This window comes from Podarcis melisellensis, assembly GCF_964234715.1.
Source record: "Podarcis melisellensis genome assembly, chromosome: 7".
Lineage (NCBI taxonomy): Eukaryota > Metazoa > Chordata > Lepidosauria > Squamata > Lacertidae > Podarcis > Podarcis melisellensis.
The window spans coordinates 24079648-24099650 of record NC_138539.1 but is presented as its reverse complement, the minus strand read 5'-3'; the positions used below and the strand labels follow the sequence as shown (position 1 = coordinate 24099650).

Below are 20003 nucleotides of genomic sequence, written 5' to 3'. Positions count from 1 at the left end.
TTTATGTGAAAGGTAGAGAAATGGTAACCGCTATTCATGAAATGTGGTGGGCAATGCCTTTGCTTATGTGATTGGCCTAAGTAAGTGTCCATATATTATGTAGAGTCATTAAATCATGTTTACTAATTCACAAGAGTTCACCACCATCCCTCCTATTTAAGGAGAATTGTTGAATGGGAAGGATTTATATACATATCTGCTTGCAGGTCAAATGCAAAGTCAGAGGCATTTTTATGTGTTTTGACAGTAAAGCTGCTTGTGTGAGCTCCTCACAAATCAGTGTGACCCAGCTACTAAATGATAGTGTAACAGTATTCTCTAGCATCACAACTTCGGTCACAACCAGTCACTTGCAATTCTAAACCTGCTGTTGAGCAATTTCACGGCATCCTTGCAAAGAACCCTTGTGCTCAGTCAGCTGTGGACAGTTTCCCTACGAACTGGAGATGCTTAAGACTTAATTGGGTTGTCTCTTTGGTGTTACTTTGAACACCAACTGCTGCTTTCAGACTCTGCCCCAAAGTACAGTATTTGTGTTTTTGGACATCGGATTGAAACTTTTAAAAATTGAAAGTTCTCAATACCTGCTTTTCTCAGTTGTCAGTACTGGAACACTTACCTCTGCAGAGGACTGTAACCTAAAATGTCCTGTTTACATCCACTCCAGTCCTAAAATTGTTTTTCAACTGACATGGGTTTCTATCAGCAGCCTTCAGCTTTACTGAAGGGTGATGTGTCTCTGTGGATTTCCTCCTATCCTCCACCTTTGGTATCCTAAACTGTGGAACTATGGGCTTTCCCTCAAATTTTGGTATTGTGCTCCAACTACAGCTGAAATCAGTTATTTATGGGGATTGTAAATATTTCCCAGTCTCTGCAGCTTCTGGAGCAATGCATTCTTGAAGTTCTTGAAAAGCCCAAGACTTGAGTCCATAAAACCTAAATGTTCCTGCCTAAGTAGAGGAATGTCAGCAAGGCACCAAAATTTAGCAACCAGAAAATGTAAAGACGGGAATTTTCTACTTTGCGCAATTGGCAATGACCTTTTTCCCCTCAAAACAAAGTTGTATTAATATGGAATGTACACTTTACTTATATTGACTAACTGTAGCCTTCATGGCCAACTGCGTCCAGATAACCTTTTATCGGGCAAACACAAGCAAAGCAGCTAACATATTCTCATTAGTAAATGCATGGAATGTTTTTCAAAGATTAATGTGGGTTTTGTAACTTTTGAAATTGTTTGTATGCACAACTTTACAAAAGAAAATGTGATATGTGATTGGGTAGTCATTGCATGCTTTACTCTTGACTTTTCGTTTGGTTTTCTTGGGGAAAGTGTATAGAATTCATACATGTTTGTTACAAAGTTGGCTCAAGGTGGATGAAAACTTTTGTTTTTTTAAAAAAACAAAAAAATTACAGTAGACAGACATTATTTAACTATTTGCTAAAGAATGTTATACATTAAAATTAATTTTCAAAACTGTTCACAGAAATACCTTTTTAGTGTTGCTGTTTGCCGTTTTGGTAACACTATATTCCTCTGCCTTTTCTATTGAATTTAATGGGGCTTACTCCCAGGTAAGTGGGGTTAGGATTGCAGCCTTAATTTTGTAGTCTTCATATATTTCAGACCCAGAGCTTAACACCAACCTGCATTATAGGTTTAATTGATCATTATTAATTTTTGTCTTCGTTCTCCTTTGTTTAAAACTAAACCTTAAACAAGAATTGGGGGTTGGTGGCCATTGTGACTATTGATCCAGCCCATTTGACTTAGGGCCTCAATCCAGTTCTGTGGAATAATTTGAAAATATATTTTAAAGCACTTTGAGTATGTGGAATCAGAAGACTGCTGTCAGTGTGACTCCCTACTTCAATTGCTATAGACATGTATATCCTATAATGTGGCAAAAAACCCCACAAGAAATTGCAGACAGGAACAGGAAATAGGTGCCAATCACAAACTTTTACAAGTCAGTATCACATCTTCAGTGATACTTTGCAAGGCTGTGAAGAAGGCATTTCAAGGCCCTAGATAACAGCACAGAGTTCATCTAGGACCTTGGTTGGAAAGATGTTATTTGCATGTTGCAGAAATCTCTGAATATGGTGCCGCGGGTGGTGCTGTGGGTAAAACCTCAGCGCCTAGGGCTTGCCGATCGCATGGTCGGCGGTTCGAATCCCCGCGGTGGGGTGAGCTCCCGTCTTTCGGTCCCAGCTCCTGCCCACCTAGCAGTTCGAAAGCACCCCTAAGCGCAAGTAGATAAATAGGTACCGCTTTATAGCGAGAAGGTAAACGGCGTTTCCGTGTGCTGCGCTGGTGCCGGCACGCCAGAGCAGCTTCATCACGCTGGCCACGTGACCCGGAAGTGTCTCCGGACAGCGCTGGCCCTCGGCCTCTTAATTGAGATGGGCGCACAACCCTAGAGTCGGACACGACTGGCCCGTACGGGCAGGGGTACCTTTACCTTTTTATAGCTGTGGTTGCCTGTTGGAAACACTTCATTTAAAAAGTTGTGTGTTTTCTTTAACCTGGAACAAACACAGCTGACATGACTGCAGTGCATTTGTTTGATTCTCCATCAGGGGAGGGACTTCATCCTCTGGTAACAAATCTGTTACAGTAAGAGAGAAGACTTTAAGCTGGGTGCACACAGCTGCCCAAGGTTGCAGAGAGATAACTTGAGTGGAAGAAGACTGGTGAAACGCTGGAGGATATGGAGGAGCAGATCTCCCCTCCCAGTTCAAACTCACTAAAGCCAATTGTTGCTAAATAGCTTGAATGCTTGTGAAGTGCTTGAAATACGTCTACTGTTAAGTACACAACAGTATTTAAGCATCTAAATGAGAGTGCAATACCCTCAACATTAAAAGCACAACATTAAAGAAAGTGACTTATGGATACAGCTAGCTTTCCTTGGCTGCATATGCAAACTGCAAAAACAAAACAATCTCTAAATAAAAGTCCAATAACATTGTCAATGTTAAGAGAGTTCCTAGGGGGTATGCAAATCCCATGTATTTGACCTAGAACTAGGCTGTTTACTTATGTATCAACCTAGAGCCTTCCAGCCATCAGCCTCTGGTACAATTGTCCTTAGCCTTTGCCCACCTGATGCCCTCTGAATGCTGGATGACTTCCATTGCAGTCTGACAACATCCTGAGCACAGTGGGTTGGGGAAGTCTGCTTTAGAGTGTTAAGATATACCATTAAAGTCCAACATTTGCAATAAGAATGGTAGCCTACAAGTGAGAAGGGATGTTGTTTCTGCCTGACAAGGAGAAAATCTCCCATTTTCGTAATAACTCGCAGAAGTAAGATAGAAGCTTGATTTTTCTGTTCAACTGTCAGTTTTTTTCACTGGTGGCTCTGCAAACTCCCATCTTCTGATACTATATAGTTTTCTCTTGTTCCCTGAATTCCACATGTTCTTTTTCTGCGGTTAGCTCTGTGCCACCATTAGAAAACTGATTAACAGCCCATATGCAGGAGCTTATTGGAAGTCAGTGAAATTTTTAGCAGCCTTTGTGCAGGACTGTAGACCTCGGCTGTATCCCAGCATATAAATTAGTGGGTAATGATTTGCAGTCCCTTTTCAGGTTTGATGCTTCCATGAGCCTTTATTCTGACTCTGATCTTGGTTTGTGGTGGCTTGGATGCTTCGTTCCTATTCATGTATACTCAGCAGTCAGCTAGGACTTGCTTAACCTCCCATGGGACTTAAGCAGGAGCTAAACAAATATAAGATGTGGTCATTATTGCTGTAAAAAAAATTGCATCTTTTCTTCTGCCCTCACATCACATGACTCCAATCCCTGAAGCACTACATACTCAGTATTCCAGGGACAGATATATGATTTTTGACAAGCTGTGATGCCTGCTTATAAGTAATCTAAGGCTGCAACCCTACAGTATACACTTAATTGGGAGAAAGCGCCATTTAACTTAATGGGCCTTCCATTTGAGAAGTGTGCAGATCTGTGCTGTAATCCTCTTTAGAAAGAGCACATTAAAGCAATGCCCACGTTTCAAATGGACTTTGAAAAGTGGCCAAATTGTATTCTATTTCAGTGGAATTAAAACAGGATTTATAGAGTGGCGTGCAATAGATCTTAAAATGTCTAATTTTTCATCTCTCTTTATTTCTGCTATCAATCTTCCACCATTGAAAGGGTCCTTGAATAGCTCCTAGGAGGTGAATTGGCAAACAGTGGAGAGAAGCCAAGAACTCCCTCTGTTTCTATAATCAGCTGAACCAATCCAATCAATCTCTTAAGGAGGGGGGGAAAGAATCTATGAAGCTCCAAAATAATTAAAAGACTTCAATCTTCTCCTCCTTTAGAACAGGAAGCTTCGCTGTCTGTGTTTGACCTTGTGTGCTTATCTGAACTTTGTGATGGAGCAGATAAGATATGAAAGGTTAAAAATCTTTCAGCACTGCTTAGAAATTTTAATATAAAGGCAGCTTTGGAACTGAATGCCTTTTTATGCTCCGAAAAGCGAAATGAGATAAGGGAATAAAATATCCGATTACCTGGGATTCAAAAGCTCAGTCAGTAGAGCACGAGACTCTTAATCTCATGTTTGTGAGTTCAAAACCCACATTGGGCAAAAGATTCCTGTATTGCAAGGGGTTGGACTAGATTGCCCTTGTGGTCCCTTCCATGCTTCAAGTGATCTTCACTGTTATCTAGTACAGGCTGTAATTCTGTGCTTCCTTACTTTGGCAGTAAGTCCCATGAGCAGCAATAAGTCCCACCATCAGTATACATGTATAGGAGTGAGCTGGGTTTCCAAGCAATGGTGGTGGTGTGTGGGAATCATAGGAAGCTTTGAGCCGAAGACAATGCTAGTCAGAGGCGGGTTTAGGCGCAGAGCCTCAGGGGTGCTGCAGGAGGCGCCACAGCTATGATGTAGTTGGCAGGGGCCTGCCCCACTGAGATTTGAAGCCCCATGGTCTGTGCAAGTGCACACTTTCAGTGAGGTGCATAGTTTGCGTCTAGAACTGAGTTTGGGGTGCAAAACAACAGCTCTCTGTTCATGCGGGTATTTTGTATGGGAAAGGAAAGACTGCAGCAGGTGTAGGCAGCAGCACCCTTGAGAGAGAAAGAGAAGACCACAACATCAAAAGGTGATTTCTTTGATGACTTACCGGTATATCCCAAACTCTCCCTTCAACCAACAACTCCCACACACGCACAGAGCGCAGCCTTTATTGCTGGTCCCTTCACCCCGCATTTAACTTTTAACAGTTAAAAGAACAAAGCTGCTTCCATAGGCACGCCCTTGCCGTGACTCTGTGCTCTCCTGATGCTTTTAAATTTTGACAAATTTCACAGCCAGTGGCCAGGCCATCCCAGCGGAAGCTCCTCCGGCCTAGATGCCCCGCCCACGTCCCTGCTGTAATTTTCCTTTCTTTCCGATGGCGACGCAAAGTCGCCGCAGTTTCCTAGGGGAGCCCCTTTACTTTTAGGGGCGGCGTGGAACCAGTGGCGTAGCGTGGGTTGTCAGCACCCGGGGCAAGGCAAGTAATTTGCGCCCCCTAACCCGTGGATTTGCGCCCCCTAACCCCCAGATGTTGCGCCCGGTGCGGCCGGCCCCCCCCCTGCACCTCCCACGCTACGCCACTGCGTGGAACGGACTTCCCTCTGCAGCACAAACATGCGCGCCCGCCTCTCTTTTGTCAATGGGCCGCGGTTCGAATCTTCCCACTCGGGCATTCTCATTCATTCCTCCGCCCGGCCTCCCTCGGGCGCGCGCTCCTCGCCGGCCCAATCCGGGGCTCGCTCGGAGGCTCCGCCCCTCCCCGCCGGCGTGCGGGAGGCCCGATGACGTCATGGAACGGAGGTTCCCCCTCCCTCCCTCCTCCCTCCTCCCTCCTCCTGGCGGTATCCAGGCGCTGCTGCAGCGCTGGGGGAATTCGCCGCTGAGCTGCCGCCGGGACTGGAGGCGCGCGTCTCTCTCTCTGTTGCGCTCCGCACCATGAAGATGATGAGCTCCCCCTGGGCCCGCTTCTACTCCAACAGCTGCTGCATGTGCTGCCATGTCCGCACCGGGACCATCATCCTCGGCATCTGGTACCTGGTAAGGAAGGGAAAGGCGAGCGAGGCGCAGGCAGCCAAGGGCTCCGCGGTTAGGCTCCGGGAGGGGCGTCCAGGCTGCGGGAGGGGCCCGACCCTGCGCAACTCGCACACCCGGGTAGCAGGTGGGTGGAGAAGCGCTTGCTTCCCGCTGAGAACCGGGCCCTGCGGAGTTTGCTGGCTTGCCCGCCCTCAGGTTCTCCCGGCAGCCGCGAGGAAGACTGGGCTGTCCCCTTCTGGTACCCAACTTGCTCGCCCACCTGCGCCTTCTGCCTCTGGGCACCGCGCGGGGGGAGGTGGGGTCGAGGCAGCCTGGTCCTCCCTGCTGCACATCTTCCCGACGGGGGGTGGGGGAGGCTGTGTGCTTTACAGGCACACACACACACACTGGCAGAGTAGCCCAGAACCCAAATCTCTCTGCTGCAGCGCTGGGAGAGAGGGGGAAGCAACTGGGATCTGGAAAGAGCCTTGCAGGATTAGGCCCGTCTTGTCCGCCTTCCTATTCTCACCACAATCATCAACCCAGATGGCAAAGCAGATGGCAACGTCTCTCTCCCCATTGAGAATACAATTGGCATGATACGACCCTGGAGACACAGTGTAGCCAGTGTGGCTTCTCCAGGAGTATACGAAACCCTCCATTTTAATATAGAAATCCTCGCTTGTTGGCAGTGCCCACTGTACCTGCCACCCTGCCAGAGAAAGGACAGGGAGTAGGTAGAAGGATCCGTCTGTCTTCTTCACCTCTGCCATTCCGGGGGAGGGGGGCACGGCAAGGATGGAGAACCTGTGGTCCTCTAAATGTTGTTGGAGTCAGATTCCCATCAGCCCCAGATGGCCAGTGCTCAGGCACGATGGGAGTTGGAGTCCAGGTTCCCTGTCCCTGCCCTGCCAAGAGCGGACAGGTGAGCCAATGGAGGGAGAAGTGACTTTTTCTGGCAGCAATCGCTTTCCTGTTTGCTATGTGCCCTCCACAGGGAGAGGGGGAGGCGGGAGTGCAAAAAGGCAGTGACTGCTACTCCCACGCCTTTGCACGCCCAGTCACAGCAGGTGGGATTAGATGAGCACTGACTGCAAGCTGCCACTACCTTATGTGCAGTGGCGTAGCGTGGGTTGTCAGCACCCGGGGCAAGGCAAGTAATTTGCACCCCCTAACCCGTGGATTTGCGCCCCCTAACCCTAACCCCCAGTTGCGCCCGGTGCGGCCGGCCCCCCCCTGCACCCCCCACGCTACGCCACTGCTTATGTGCCAGACTGACACCTCCTTCTCTACCTGCTTGCCCTCAGTCTCTTTGTAAGCCCAGTCCAGTCTGAACTTCTGCTTTACTGGGAGAGCAAGCTGGTGGAACCTTCCAGAGAGAACATGCATACAAGAAGCAGCCAACCTCTTTGCTTTTTTCTAGCACACAATCCTTGAGCAACCTAGCTGGGCTCTCTCCTCCTCGCTGTGCCACTGAAGAAGGAAGAGGAGGCAGGCAGGCAGGCAGCTGTTGCCGCCCCTTGCTCACCTGTGTTCTCCCAGTGGCCAGCATGGCAAGCCCAGTCTTACCACTGTACCTGCCAGATGGAGCATGCGGTTGAGAGGTAGTGGCGGCCATTTTCCGGGAGTCGACACACATTTGCCTGCTTGCCCCAGAGAATTATGGGAGCTATTGTACTCCTTATAGAGCTACAATTCCCAGGACCCTTAAGAAACTACTGTTCCCAGAATTCTTTGGGGGAAGTCATATGCCTTAAATGTGTGGTGTGGATGTAACCAAAGTTAAAGAAATCCTCTTCCTTTTCCCCCCATCTGTGGTAGCTTTTCATGGGGTGGTTGAATTGGATGGCCTTGTTACTGAAGTCCGGCTTACTGGTGTCAGAGTGTTTCATTTCTAAATAAATTTACAGAAAAAATGTATCTTTAAAAAATATAACAACATAGTGGAACATTTTGCTGTCCAATAGGGGCCCAACACAATAGGGGCCAGCACTCGTAATCTCAACAGGAGCATTAAGTTAATGAGAGAGAACAAATTTTGCACTTTGGAAATAGTAATATTGAGTATAATTTAATAACCTTTGAGGTACTGCATCTAGTTTAATAGCAAGGACTACGGTGGAGAAGTTGAACCTACCTTTTGTAGCACCTAGTTCCAAGTTTAAGCTGTGACGTAGTTGGTCAAGTCTCTTCCTATCTCTATTTTCTATCGGCCAAAAGGCAATTTTAATGACACACGTTCCTTGTTGCTTTGAAAATTGTTGGGATAAAGATTGTAAAACACTTTGTACAGTGAAGTGCTACATAAATAATTAATTGTAGTAATTGACATTTGCAGCTCATGGGAGGTGTAGTCCAGCAGTATTTGGAGGTGTTACAGGTCTCCCACACCTGCTATATTCATGACGTTATTTCTGTGACTGCAGGTTGTTTTAACATTGTGTTTTAATGTTGTAACCCACACTGGGGCATTAGGATGAAGTGTGGGTACACAGTAATAAAAATAACAGCAATATACATGTCCATTTGGAAGCATGCCCTGTTGACATCAATGGGCCTCACTCCTTGGTAAATGTGTATTGGATTTAGACTGCCTTTTGGTTTTGTTGCATGGTGCTTTCTTTTAAAGCTGTTGCAAACCACTTTGGATATTTCAATGGAAAATGGGGCATAAGTATTTTCAGTGCATAAAAGAAGAACACAGATACCCTTTGAATGAGCGTCTGGGTGTACATCAAAACCCTAAAATGTATTTTATATAATTAACTTTATATTTCTGTGCTTTGTATATCTTATTGTTGTTTTATTGCTATGGCCTATAGCTGACACAAATAAAGATTCATTCGTTCATTCATTCTGAGTGTACATTTGAGAAATTGGTTGTAGTTGTGTGCCTGGATCAGGAGTGGGGATCCTGTGGTCGCACAGATGATGTTGGACCACAACTTACCTCAACCCCAGCCAATGTGGCCAATGGGAAGGAGTGATAGGAGCTGTATGTCAGCAGCATCTTGGAGCCACAGATTCCCCAACTCTGGTCATCATGGTACTATATGCTGTATAAAAGTCCAAGGGGAAATGAGTGAATTTTTCCCCGTTTTTCAGCTCTTATCTTTCCATCATTTTTAAAATAGTATTCCTTTATAGCGGGCATGTCGAACCACTCAACAACTTTGGTGAAGGCTCCACCCCCAAAGCTCAATCCAATGGGTGGATCACTGCTAGTTTTTTGTAGTGGGAGTAGATCACAGTCTCTTGGGAGTCGGGCATGCCTGCTATATACCAAGATGTTCTAGATTGGGGAGGGGCGGGGAATTGGTGCATAATAAGCAGTTACACTTGCTTTCCATTTCTCAGCTCTTAGCGCACAAAAATGGTGGCATGTACTTCATTATAATTCCCTCCCCCAACCAAACTTCCTTTCCTACACCACTATATTATTATTATTATTATTATTATCTATTACATTTATATCTTACCTTTCCTCCAAAGATTCCCTCTCCCCATATAAGCCTCACAACAACCCTATGAGGTTGGGCTAAGCTGAGAGACATTGACTGACCCAAAGTCACCCAGTGAGCTTCATGGCTGGGTGGGGATTCGAACCCTGCTTTCCCAGGTCTTAATCCGACACTCTAAATACTACAGCATGCTGGCCTTATGGTTTGGAAAGTGCCAAGGAACAAACCATATGGGTGGCAGATTCCATCACCCTGCCTTATTTTTGGTAACTGCACAGTAGCTTATACTGCAAAATACTCAGAAGTTAGCCCTGTTGGCTTCAGGATTCTGAGTCTGCAATGCTACGCACACTTACTTGGAGCAAAGAAGCAGAGGTCTGCCCTGTCTGCTGGCCATCTTCTCTCTGTCTCTCCACACTCATGCTCCCTTCCATTATCCTGGCTCTTTGCCTCCTGTGTTGCCTCTCTGCCCTTTCTCCCTGTAGTTCACGCTACTTTTGTGGAGGCATGCTGACTTCAGCAGCTAATGCTGCTTTTCAGAAGAGGAGTTTATTTCTGGAGAGCTAACACCCTAAAGCGAAGTATTATTAGCAACGTAATTCTTTATAAGATACAGTAATTCCCTGCGGCTGCCACTGTTTGTAAAGCCCACAGGCAGTTTCCTTGACAGACGGGCCACAAAGTATTTCGAAGTGCAGTACAAAATGGAGTATATGAACTGTAAAGAAAATGCAGAATTGAATCCGAGGTGCTTTTAAAAAATAAATAAAGGAAGGAACTTCTTTTTTTTATGTTTGAAATTTTGTGTTTTGAACACCACAGTATGTTTGCATTTGTCTTTAGCAGGCTGCTGTGAAGATGGATTAACCGCATGGCAATATAAATTAAGACGAAGGTTGTTTCCCCAAAACTATTTGGAAGGGAAGGATCTAGCCTGGATAGCTCAGTTGGTTAGAGCGTGGTGTTGATAACGCTAAGGTTGCAGGTTTGATCCCATATGGGACAGCTACATATTCCTGCCTTGCAGGGGGGTTGGACTAAATTTCAAGGGTCAGTAAACTTTTTCAGCAGGGGGCCGGTCCACTGTCCCTCATACCTTGCAGGGGGCAGGACTAAATTTTTGGGGAAAATAATAATGAATGAATTCCCATGCCCCACAAATAACTCAGAGATGCATTTTAAATAAAAGCACACATTCTGCTCGTGTAAAAACACACTGATTCCCGGACTGTCTGCGGGCTGGATTTAGAAGGCAATTGGGCTGGATCCAGCCCCCGGGCCTTAGTTTGCCTACCCATGGACTAGAGGATCTTCAAGATCCCTTCCAACTCTACGATTGTCCACCCCTAATCCGTCCCAGACCAGTTGAGAAGCAGTCATAGCTCATTAGCAGAGCAAATGCTTTGCATACAGACTGTCCCAGGTACAAAGCCTGGTATTCTCATTTTTTTAAAAGGAATAGTAAAAAGCAGTAAAAATACTGCCTCTCTAATCCTGCCTTTTGTTTGAGTAGCACCCCAAAGCCAACTTTCCAAAATGCTGGGGAGGGAGGAGAAGGAGTAAGGGACGTTTGCCTGTTAATAATATAACGAGCATAGCTTAGTGCCACTTGTTCTGCATCTTAATGACATTTCCTCAGATGATCATTGCAAGGCAGATGCCTAATCTTCTTTCAAAGCCATCTAAGCCAGCAGCCATGCAATTAACAGAGGAGGGAAGGTCTGTGTGTGGGTATGACTTAGCTATGACCACACAATGGAACCTCCCATGTTCGGAGCCAGTACATCTGAAAATACCAGGTGGTGGGGGCACACAAAAGCAACCCTGGTTGATTTGTGTTGGGTTAGGCATTTGGCAATGGGCGAGAGCAGCCTAGGAGGGACCCTTCACATTGTGTTGCTGGGTAGGGAGGGAATAATCCCCATTGGATTCAATGGGACATTATTGGCAGTAGAAATATATAGGATTGGAGATGATGATGATGATATATTATTATTTATACCCTGCCCATCTGGCTGGGTTTCCCCAGCCACTCTGGGAAGCTTCCAACAGAATATTAAAATACAATAATCTATTAAACATTAAAAGCTTCCCTAAACAGGGCTGCCTTCAGGTGTCTTCTAAAAGTCTGGTAGTTGTTGTTCTCTTTGACATCTGGTGGGAGGGTGTTCCACAGGGCAGGCGCCACTACCGAGAAGACCCTTTGCCTGGTTCCCTGTGACTTGGCTTCTCACAGTGAGGGAACTGCCAGAAGGCCCTCGGTGCTGGACCTCAGATTCCAGGCAGAACGATGAGGATGGAGACGCTCCTTCAGGTATACTGGACCAAGGCCATTTAGGGCTTTAAAGGTCAGCCCCAACAGTTTGAATTGTGCTCGGAAATGGACTGGGAGATATGCAGGGCAGAAGGGAAATCACTTTGGATATGCTCAGTAGCACTCCTCTTAACTTCGCATAATGAAAGGACCAAGTCAATAGTCTTGGGGTGCAATATGAAATATACCTAGCACCTCATTAGGTCTGGAGAAGTCTGCTACATCCTGCTACGCTCCATTTGTTTATAAAATGTCTTACCCACTTTTCATTATAAATAGCAGGGAGCAATACCAGTAAAATTATTCAGTAAATAGCCAGTAAACCAGGCAAAAGCACATACACAGTGAAATAGCTTTTTTTAAAAAAGTACAACAGGGACACATCCTGGGTTAATAAAAGCCTGTGTGAATTGCACCAAAAGCTTATTCAGAGTGGATTCTTCAGTACAGTAGTGGCATCTGTATCCACCATAAGACTTTGGATGAATACAGACTTACTGCATTAACATTAAACCAGGTTTAATGTTTTAGCTTCTGCTTAAATCCTGAAAATGTCTACCAAGAAATACACTTTTTAAAAAAGAAAAAAAGCCTGAGGTTCATTTGAGAGCAATATGCCACATGGGAATTGGAAATTCAGCAACAACTTACTTAGTTCTGGAAGTCAACGGGGAGGAAAAAATAGTTGGAACAGACCCAGTTTCTGTTAGGGTTTGGCATACCTTGTTGGCATTTAGAATAATCTACTTCCCAGAAGCCAGTGATGACATTTTTCTGGGATTCGCAGTTAAAGCCGACTATTGTCTTTGCTGCCTTGTGTAGAAGAAGATCAAGCAGGCGTTAGAGCCAGGACTGCTCAGGACTTTGCATTTCAGCAGTGACATCATTGAAGATTGCAGCTGGATTTACTCATCGAACTTTTTCCTTTTTTTTAAGCCTTAGGAAGCAACTGTAGATTTTGAAGATGAAATTGACTTTAAGACATTCCAACTAAATAACAGGAAATTATATATACGCAAGACTAAATTAACAATAACATTTTCGAAATCCTATAGAACCATTGGAGTCCATTCACTTTAAAGTGAATGGGAAATTGATTTAGCATTTTCAATTAATATACGAAAGCTAAACAAAACCGTTGGCAAGCACATGTGATAGTGTATAGAATATTTATAGGGTTGGGAGAGAGCCCTCCTTCCTCCTCCTGTCTGTCTCATTTTGTTAATGCATCTCTGTTGTAGTTGTAAAGACTTAACTTTATGTTGCAAAAGGTTTTCTGAAGCTTTTTCTAGAATGGCACAAGTTTACAACCTTGCAAATGTAGATGGAATGTCTGGCTTGAGAGCAACTGGCCTCAAGACCCCTTTCTAAAAAGCTTTTACAAATATTTATGAATGAACATTAGAGATGTAAAATAGGGAGGTGATGGTCACATTTGTATGAAATAGGGAGATTAGGGTTAGAGTTATACTGCACTTTTAGCATGATTCATGTCAAGAATATCCTTTAGTCTGGAATGAATCTCTTGTGAATAGAACTATTTTGAAAGCAAACGTGTCTTAGTAAAAAAATAGTTTGACTTACAAGTGTGTTATATGTAAAAGCATAGACAAACACACAGAACTTCCATGTATAAACATCCTAAAACTAATTCAAGGAGACTAGTCTTTACTCTTGGAAGGGTTATAAAAAAAAATTACATTTTTATGAGAGCAGCCTAACTAAAGCCGATCAGGGTTGTTCAAGATATAGGTAACAGAATAGAGATATCGGAATCCCATTTATTAGACTGGTGTTTCGATTGTGCAGTTGGAATATGCTAGCAGAATCTCAGATGGCAGCACAGAAAATTTTGAGCACTATTTCAGTAGCAGTACACAGCAGTTGTTGAGAAATGTTTGTTTTAGCAGTTACAATCTGCAAAAGTGGGAGTGGTGGCAGGGAAGGAATAAATTGGAAGGCTAAGGATGGATCACCATGGGTACTGAATACCAAGCCACATTGTTCAAGTATTTCAGAGTTGTCTGATGAGACTCTTGTCACTAAAGAAAGACACCCCAGTAGATCTTTTAACATATCTATTTAGTTCTAAGCCAAATTAGGCCAGGAGGCTGCCTTGTATCAAATCAGACCATTGGTTCATTCAGGTCAGTGTTGTCCATTGTTTGACGGACATTTTCCAAGTCCAGCCTGCAGGTGCCAGGATTGAACCTTCTGTACCTAAGGCATGTGTTTATCACTGAGTAATGGCCCATCCCTTCTGCTACAAAGTTACGCTCAAAATATGGATAGCTGTGAAATTGAGAATGGTGTCCTATATAGATTCTCCTGGATAGGAGAAGACTGCTAATGCAATGAATTTAAAAGAATGCTGTGGAGTAAGCAGATGGGATAGTCAGTCTGTCTGGCTATGACCACTCAACTAGAAAAACTTGTGCCTTCTCTTTATTTTATAAATCACATTTGGGTCCCACCATTGTTCTGCAGAGTTCATAGTGGTGTAAGTTTCCTAGGCAGTCTCCCATCCAGACACTGTACAGCCCCAGGCCTGCTTAGCTTAAATGAGGTTGCAGCATCATGTGCCTTTAGGCTAGGTTTGCCAGTATCCTCCCTGGGCTTCGAGTGGATGCCATAGTTCACCTAAACTCTGGAATTCTTGTGCCCTTCTCCGTCCTGCCTTTCTGTCTTTGTCACCAACGCGCATTGATTACTATCGCTGCCTGGACAGTAACAGTACCTGCAGTTTGTGTCCTGGCAATTGTATAGCAACAAATGCTATTGCCTTTCCGAGAGAAATTGGATAGTGTCTGCTTTGTCCTCTGTCTGCATGTACAGCATGCAGAACAACTGTCCCAGGCAAATTTTTCCATTAAGTGAATTTCTAGAGGTGGTTTTATTCCACAAAAGAACCTAGCCCCACTCCTCTTTTAAAGATTGTGGGTACAGGGTTCAGTGCTTCTCTGACTGGGGTGAATGTTGCGCCATGAAGGCACATTCTGAAAGGCATTTTTTTTAATGGATTGCTTCCTCTGAGCCTCACGGTTCTCCGGCTTTGGCCAACATCCAAATGTTGTATTGCTACTCCCAGATCATTTGGAAACATCGCAAACTGTGTCAGACCGTTGGTCCAGCTAACTCAGTAGTCTCTACAGTGGCTCCTCAGGGTTTCAGATGGGGGGGGGGCCTCTCTCAGCCCCACCTGGAGATGCCAGAGATTGAAGCAGATGCTTTGCCACTGGGCTATAGCCCTTCCCTATACTGGCTAGGGCTGGTGAGGGGTGTAGTCCAAAACTTCTGCAGGGCACTAGGGCAAAGGCTGTCCTGGAGCCAAATGGGCAGCCAGCAGCCCACGAGCCACATGGAGCCCTTGGCTTAATCTCACAAGGGTGGGAGTCTCTGTCAAGGAGAGCCAGTGTTGGATTGTGTAATGGTTCTAGGGGTTGCTCGGGCGTAAGTTGCCGCCACTCCTGGCTAGGTTGCCTGGTTGAACCCTTTCTGTCTGGAACAGCCTCTCACCCGTGGCTGTCTCAATCGCTGGCAGAATCCGTCAGTGGGCGTTTCTTGAACTTCTTCCAGCAAAGAAGTTCTTTGACGCCAAGTCTCCTCCTACTCTCCCTGCGCGGAAGTCTTCTGCGCAGGGAGGGTGTGGGCAATGGAGGACCCGTGCTCTCCCCGCTGGTCTCCGGCGATGAGTCCTGGAGCCTCCTCTCCGATTCCCCCATCTGCCCCCCTTCTCCACTGGTGTTACGCTGATTTCCTTCCCCAGCAGATGGGCTGCCTCTCTCCCTACTGGGACCCTCTCCGGCATCGCTCCGGAGCCTTCCCTCTACCTCTGGCTCCAATGGCAGTTCCCCGAGAGACTGGGACCTGGGAGACCGTTCCCATTCAGCCATGAAACTCACTGGGTGACCTTGGGCCAGTCCCTGCCTCTCCGAGCCTAACTAACTTTGTTGTGAGGATGAAAAGTGGAGGGAGACAGCCATGCATGACATCATGAGCTCCTTGAAATCAAAGGTGGGATAGAAATACAAAAAATATATAAAACAATAGAAGGATGCTTGGGCTTAGGGATGAGGGAAGATGGAGCCATGGGAGGGGAAAGGAGGCTTTCTACATGCAACCAGACTTCTAGTAAAAAGCAGTCTGCCCTTTTCCTTGCCACTCACTGGGTTCCCCCAGTAGTGCACTGCCAGCAAATTTCGTTTAGCAAATTTCCCCCTTTTCCCCACATCCCTTTCCCCCATGTGACTACTGTGCTGCAACAGAGCACTGAAGATCGTACTTTTAAATCTCTGTCGTGTAAGCACACATGATTCTCATATCCCTTTTCTGTTCTCTGTCTTGGACTTTCTGACAGCTGAAGGTCCCATGCTCCCTTCCCACTGCTTGCTTCTTAAACTTTTTTAAAAAAAGTTTCATGGATGGCATAAGCTTATTTTCATCTAACTGGTCACAATTCCTGGAATGTCCATGGGAAAGACACTGCACATTCCGGTGTGGCTCTGGTTGGGAGGCTGTAGAATAGCTGCCGCAAGTTGTTGTCGCTTTCTTTGTTTTTTGTTCTTTTGAAAGCAAGGAACAAAATACTCCATGGCCACCTTTTAAAGTTAAGCAAGCTTCTACCTCCCAACAATGTTGGGGGATTTTCCCCTGCTCCTGATCTTCAAGGGCATCTTCGTCCTCCCATGAATGCTCAAAAAAAGCTGGCCTGCATGGTTTTGCCTCGCTCTCCTGGAGATGCTTCAGCAGCTCTTTGAGGACCCCACACCTAGCGCAGAAGCAACCTGTGCCAAAAGGAGCTGTCCAGCAATTCAGCTTGAGCTCGTTCTTCTCTTGCAACCATGGAGGGTGCTCCTGCTCATGTTTAATTTGAAAGGGAACACAATAAGGTCCATGTGGCTGGGGGAGGGGGGAGGAAATCAATCACTTAGTCAGATGCCGTATGGGTGTGCAGAACAAGCTGCAAAGTTTTGCATTTCACGGCACCTTGACTCCTTTTGTTTTGGTGCCTGGGGACAGGGGGCAGTTCATAGCGATTCAAGGTTGAACGCAAGACTAAACATGAAGTTCTTGATAGTGTGTGTTTCTACTTGTTTGAGACTTAGCTTGTGCCAGATCAGGCTGGTATCCTTCTCCTGTCTGCTTTTAAAAACAACTCTGTGCTACTGATTTTTCCCTCCCACTCTTCCAACGTTTTGTGAAGCACCCCTTCTCTCCTCCCTGCTTTTCTTAAACTAATTGGTGCCAAGTCTACTACCAAAGGCTTCATTTCCAATAGGAAGTTGTAGCTAGTATTATAAATTGCTCCTCCTATCCTCTTTCTATATTGAACACTGTTAAATTTGGGAGATTCTGCTCTTTGTATTTCAGGCATGATGTGAAGGCAGGATGGAACAAGTAGTTCCAGTGCCTGGTGCTTCCTGTTCTTTTGCATTCTTCTTGTGTCCAAGATACGGTTTGCTCACCTTCCTCTCCCAAAATGATGCACAAGCTATCTCTAAATTAGGGCAGCTGAACCTACTGGGACAGGAGATAGAATACTGGTTTATTTCAGATGTGAAGGGGGAAAAAGAATAGGCAAATGTTTGTTATTCCTCTGCATCTAAAAAAGAAAATTACATTTCCAGATCCCTCTCTAGGTTTGTATAATGACTGAGGTTGCATTTGGAAAGGCTTAATATTGATGCACTGATCAATGACGCATTGATGAATTGAAATGGCAAGATACACTTATAGCAACGTGAGTTGTGAATGGTGCACATACCTGACGCATGGAGATGGTGGTCCAATGCTTTCCCCATCATCATATATTGCAGGGAATCCTGACAATTTCTAAACATCTGTACACCATTTTCAAATGGTAGCACCACAGTTGCATTTTGTTTTACAATTTGGGTAATTTTGTGCCTGAATTCGCAAATTAATGTGTCAACCATCCTTTCTCAATGCTGGCACATGGTTCTGTTCATAACCAGTTGTCTTTGTTTTGCATATCAGGGGACTCTTTGTGATTACGTTAACTATAATTAAATATTTACTTCGGCAATTGTGTTGAATAACAGCCTACCCTGCCAAGTAAGGTTTGCAGTCCAAAAGGATAAGATGCGGAATGTTTGCATAGGCTCCATAATGAACCTGAAGGTACAACCATAGCTGGGGTTTTTATTTTAACCTGGAAGTAAGTTCCATGGGAAGCAATGAGGCTGGTATCCATGTAAATGTGTGTAGGTGGGGATACTTGCAAAAGCACAACAATGTGATTTATCCAACAGCAGTCCTGTCCTGCAACTCATGTCAATCAATGTGGAGGTACTTGGAATACAATATACATTTCAGAAGGAAGGAAAAGCCATATCCTCCAGAAATTGTCTAACTGTCTTTTAAAGTGAGCCAAGTGTCATGGTTCATCTACGGAATGCATGAAGCAATAAAAAGAAAAGAATGTTATTTGATCATGTGCAGTCCTTCCTGCACCACTGAACACAACTAGCTGCAACATCCACAGAAGGACTTCCAGGTCAGTAACTGTTAAAACGGTTGTAGTGAACTGAAGGACAATTAATAATTATTCTACAGTGGTACCTTGGGTTAAGAACTTAATTCGTTTTGGAGGTCCATTCTTAACCTGAAACTGTTCTTAACCTGAGGCACCACTTTAGCTAATGGGGCCTCCCACTGCTGCCACCATGCGATTTCTGTTTTCATCCTGAAGCAAAGTTCTTAATCCAAGGTACTATTTCTGGGTTAGCGGAGTCTGTAACCTGAAGCACCTGTAACCCAAGGTACCACTCACTGTATTAAGATGTCTGGGCTTTGTTATAAGAGCTGGAATGCAAGTTTCGTCAGGGTTGGGATCACAGTTGGCACACAGTTGGTGTGCATGATATTTTTATGAGCTTAGTAGGAAGATGTGTTTGACTAAAAATGATATGTATAGTGGATTTCTTCCATAACCGCATCGTTGTGATGTTCAAGGCCACTTTACTTGCTCATAGCAGCAGCTGCTGGGGAACCCATAAAAGTAATGTCCACAGGCCCATAAATTACAGAGGCATTCCCTCGCCTTAGCTTTACACACGCGTAGAAAGTAAGTCACTTTCCCATAGGAAACATTATCGGAGCTGGGTGCCTGATTCGCAACAAGAACAAATCGCCTACTTTCAGGCTAGCTCAAGTCCGAGTTTTTCCTGTACAAACGTTCTTGACACATTTTTAATACAGTCTGAGGTAAGCATCTACATCTTCACATGTAGGCTATCAATCCAAGCATAACAAAAAAATTCCTTCCAGTAGCACCTTAAAGACCAACTAAGTTAGTTCTTGGTATGAGCTTTCGTGTGCATGCACACTTCTTCAGATACCTCGAAATGCACACGAAAGCTCATACCAAGAACTAACTTAGTTGGTCTTTAAGGTGCTACTGGAAGGAATTTTTTTTTGTTTTGACTATGGCAGACCAACACAGCTACCTATCTGTAATCAAAGCATATACTGTAATTTCTACTTTACCTGTCCCTTCTCAGATTTAAGGTATTTGTAGGCAAATGGATATATGGCTACAGCATGCAATTCCAGTGCATTATCACGTCAATCCCTTTTTAAAACTAGAATCATAAAGAGTATCTCTGAGAGACATGAAGTTTCAAATACAGTCTTAGATTAACAGCGTTGAAGAGAATGCTGGAATTATGTCTTTGCCTTGGGGTGGTAGAGCTCTTGCTAATGATCAGCTGGAATTTAAATCTTTCTTTTTAAGGATTAAATGGCTCAAACCGCAGCTGTTTCTCACATAATTCTTTCCCAGTGTTATAGAAGACAGAATGTCTGCTGAGTGACGAAGTAAGCTGAACATTTTTTTACGACTGTAGCATCTTTTTCTTCCTATCTTTAACCAGTTGGTAAAGCAAACCTCTGTTGTCTTTGTCCATGGAGTTTTCTTGGCAGGGATACTGGAGTGGCTTGCCAGTTCCTGCTCCAGGTGGATCACGTTTGGTCAAAACTCTCCACTATAACCTGTCCATCTTGCGTGGTCCTGCACGGCATAGCTCATAGCTTCTCTGAGTTATTCAAGCCCCTTCGCCACGGCAAGACAGTGATCCATGGGAGGCAGTTGAAGACAGGAGTGCCTGGCGTGCTCTGGTCCATGGGGTCACGATGAGT

The 20003-nt window shown here is 45.0% G+C and overlaps 1 protein-coding gene across 1 annotated transcript in view; it reads left to right on the top strand.

The window, feature by feature from the left end:
- Window positions 1-5869: 5869 nt before the first annotated feature.
- Window positions 5870-20003, top strand: part of LAPTM4B (lysosomal protein transmembrane 4 beta) — a 53584-nt gene continuing 39450 nt past the window's right edge. Inside the window, exon 1 of the mRNA XM_081919883.1 lies at window positions 5870-6092. Within this exon, the coding sequence (XP_081776009.1) occupies window positions 5991-6092 (102 nt within the window). The 5' untranslated portion in view covers window positions 5870-5990. The remainder of the gene's footprint in view (window positions 6093-20003) is intronic.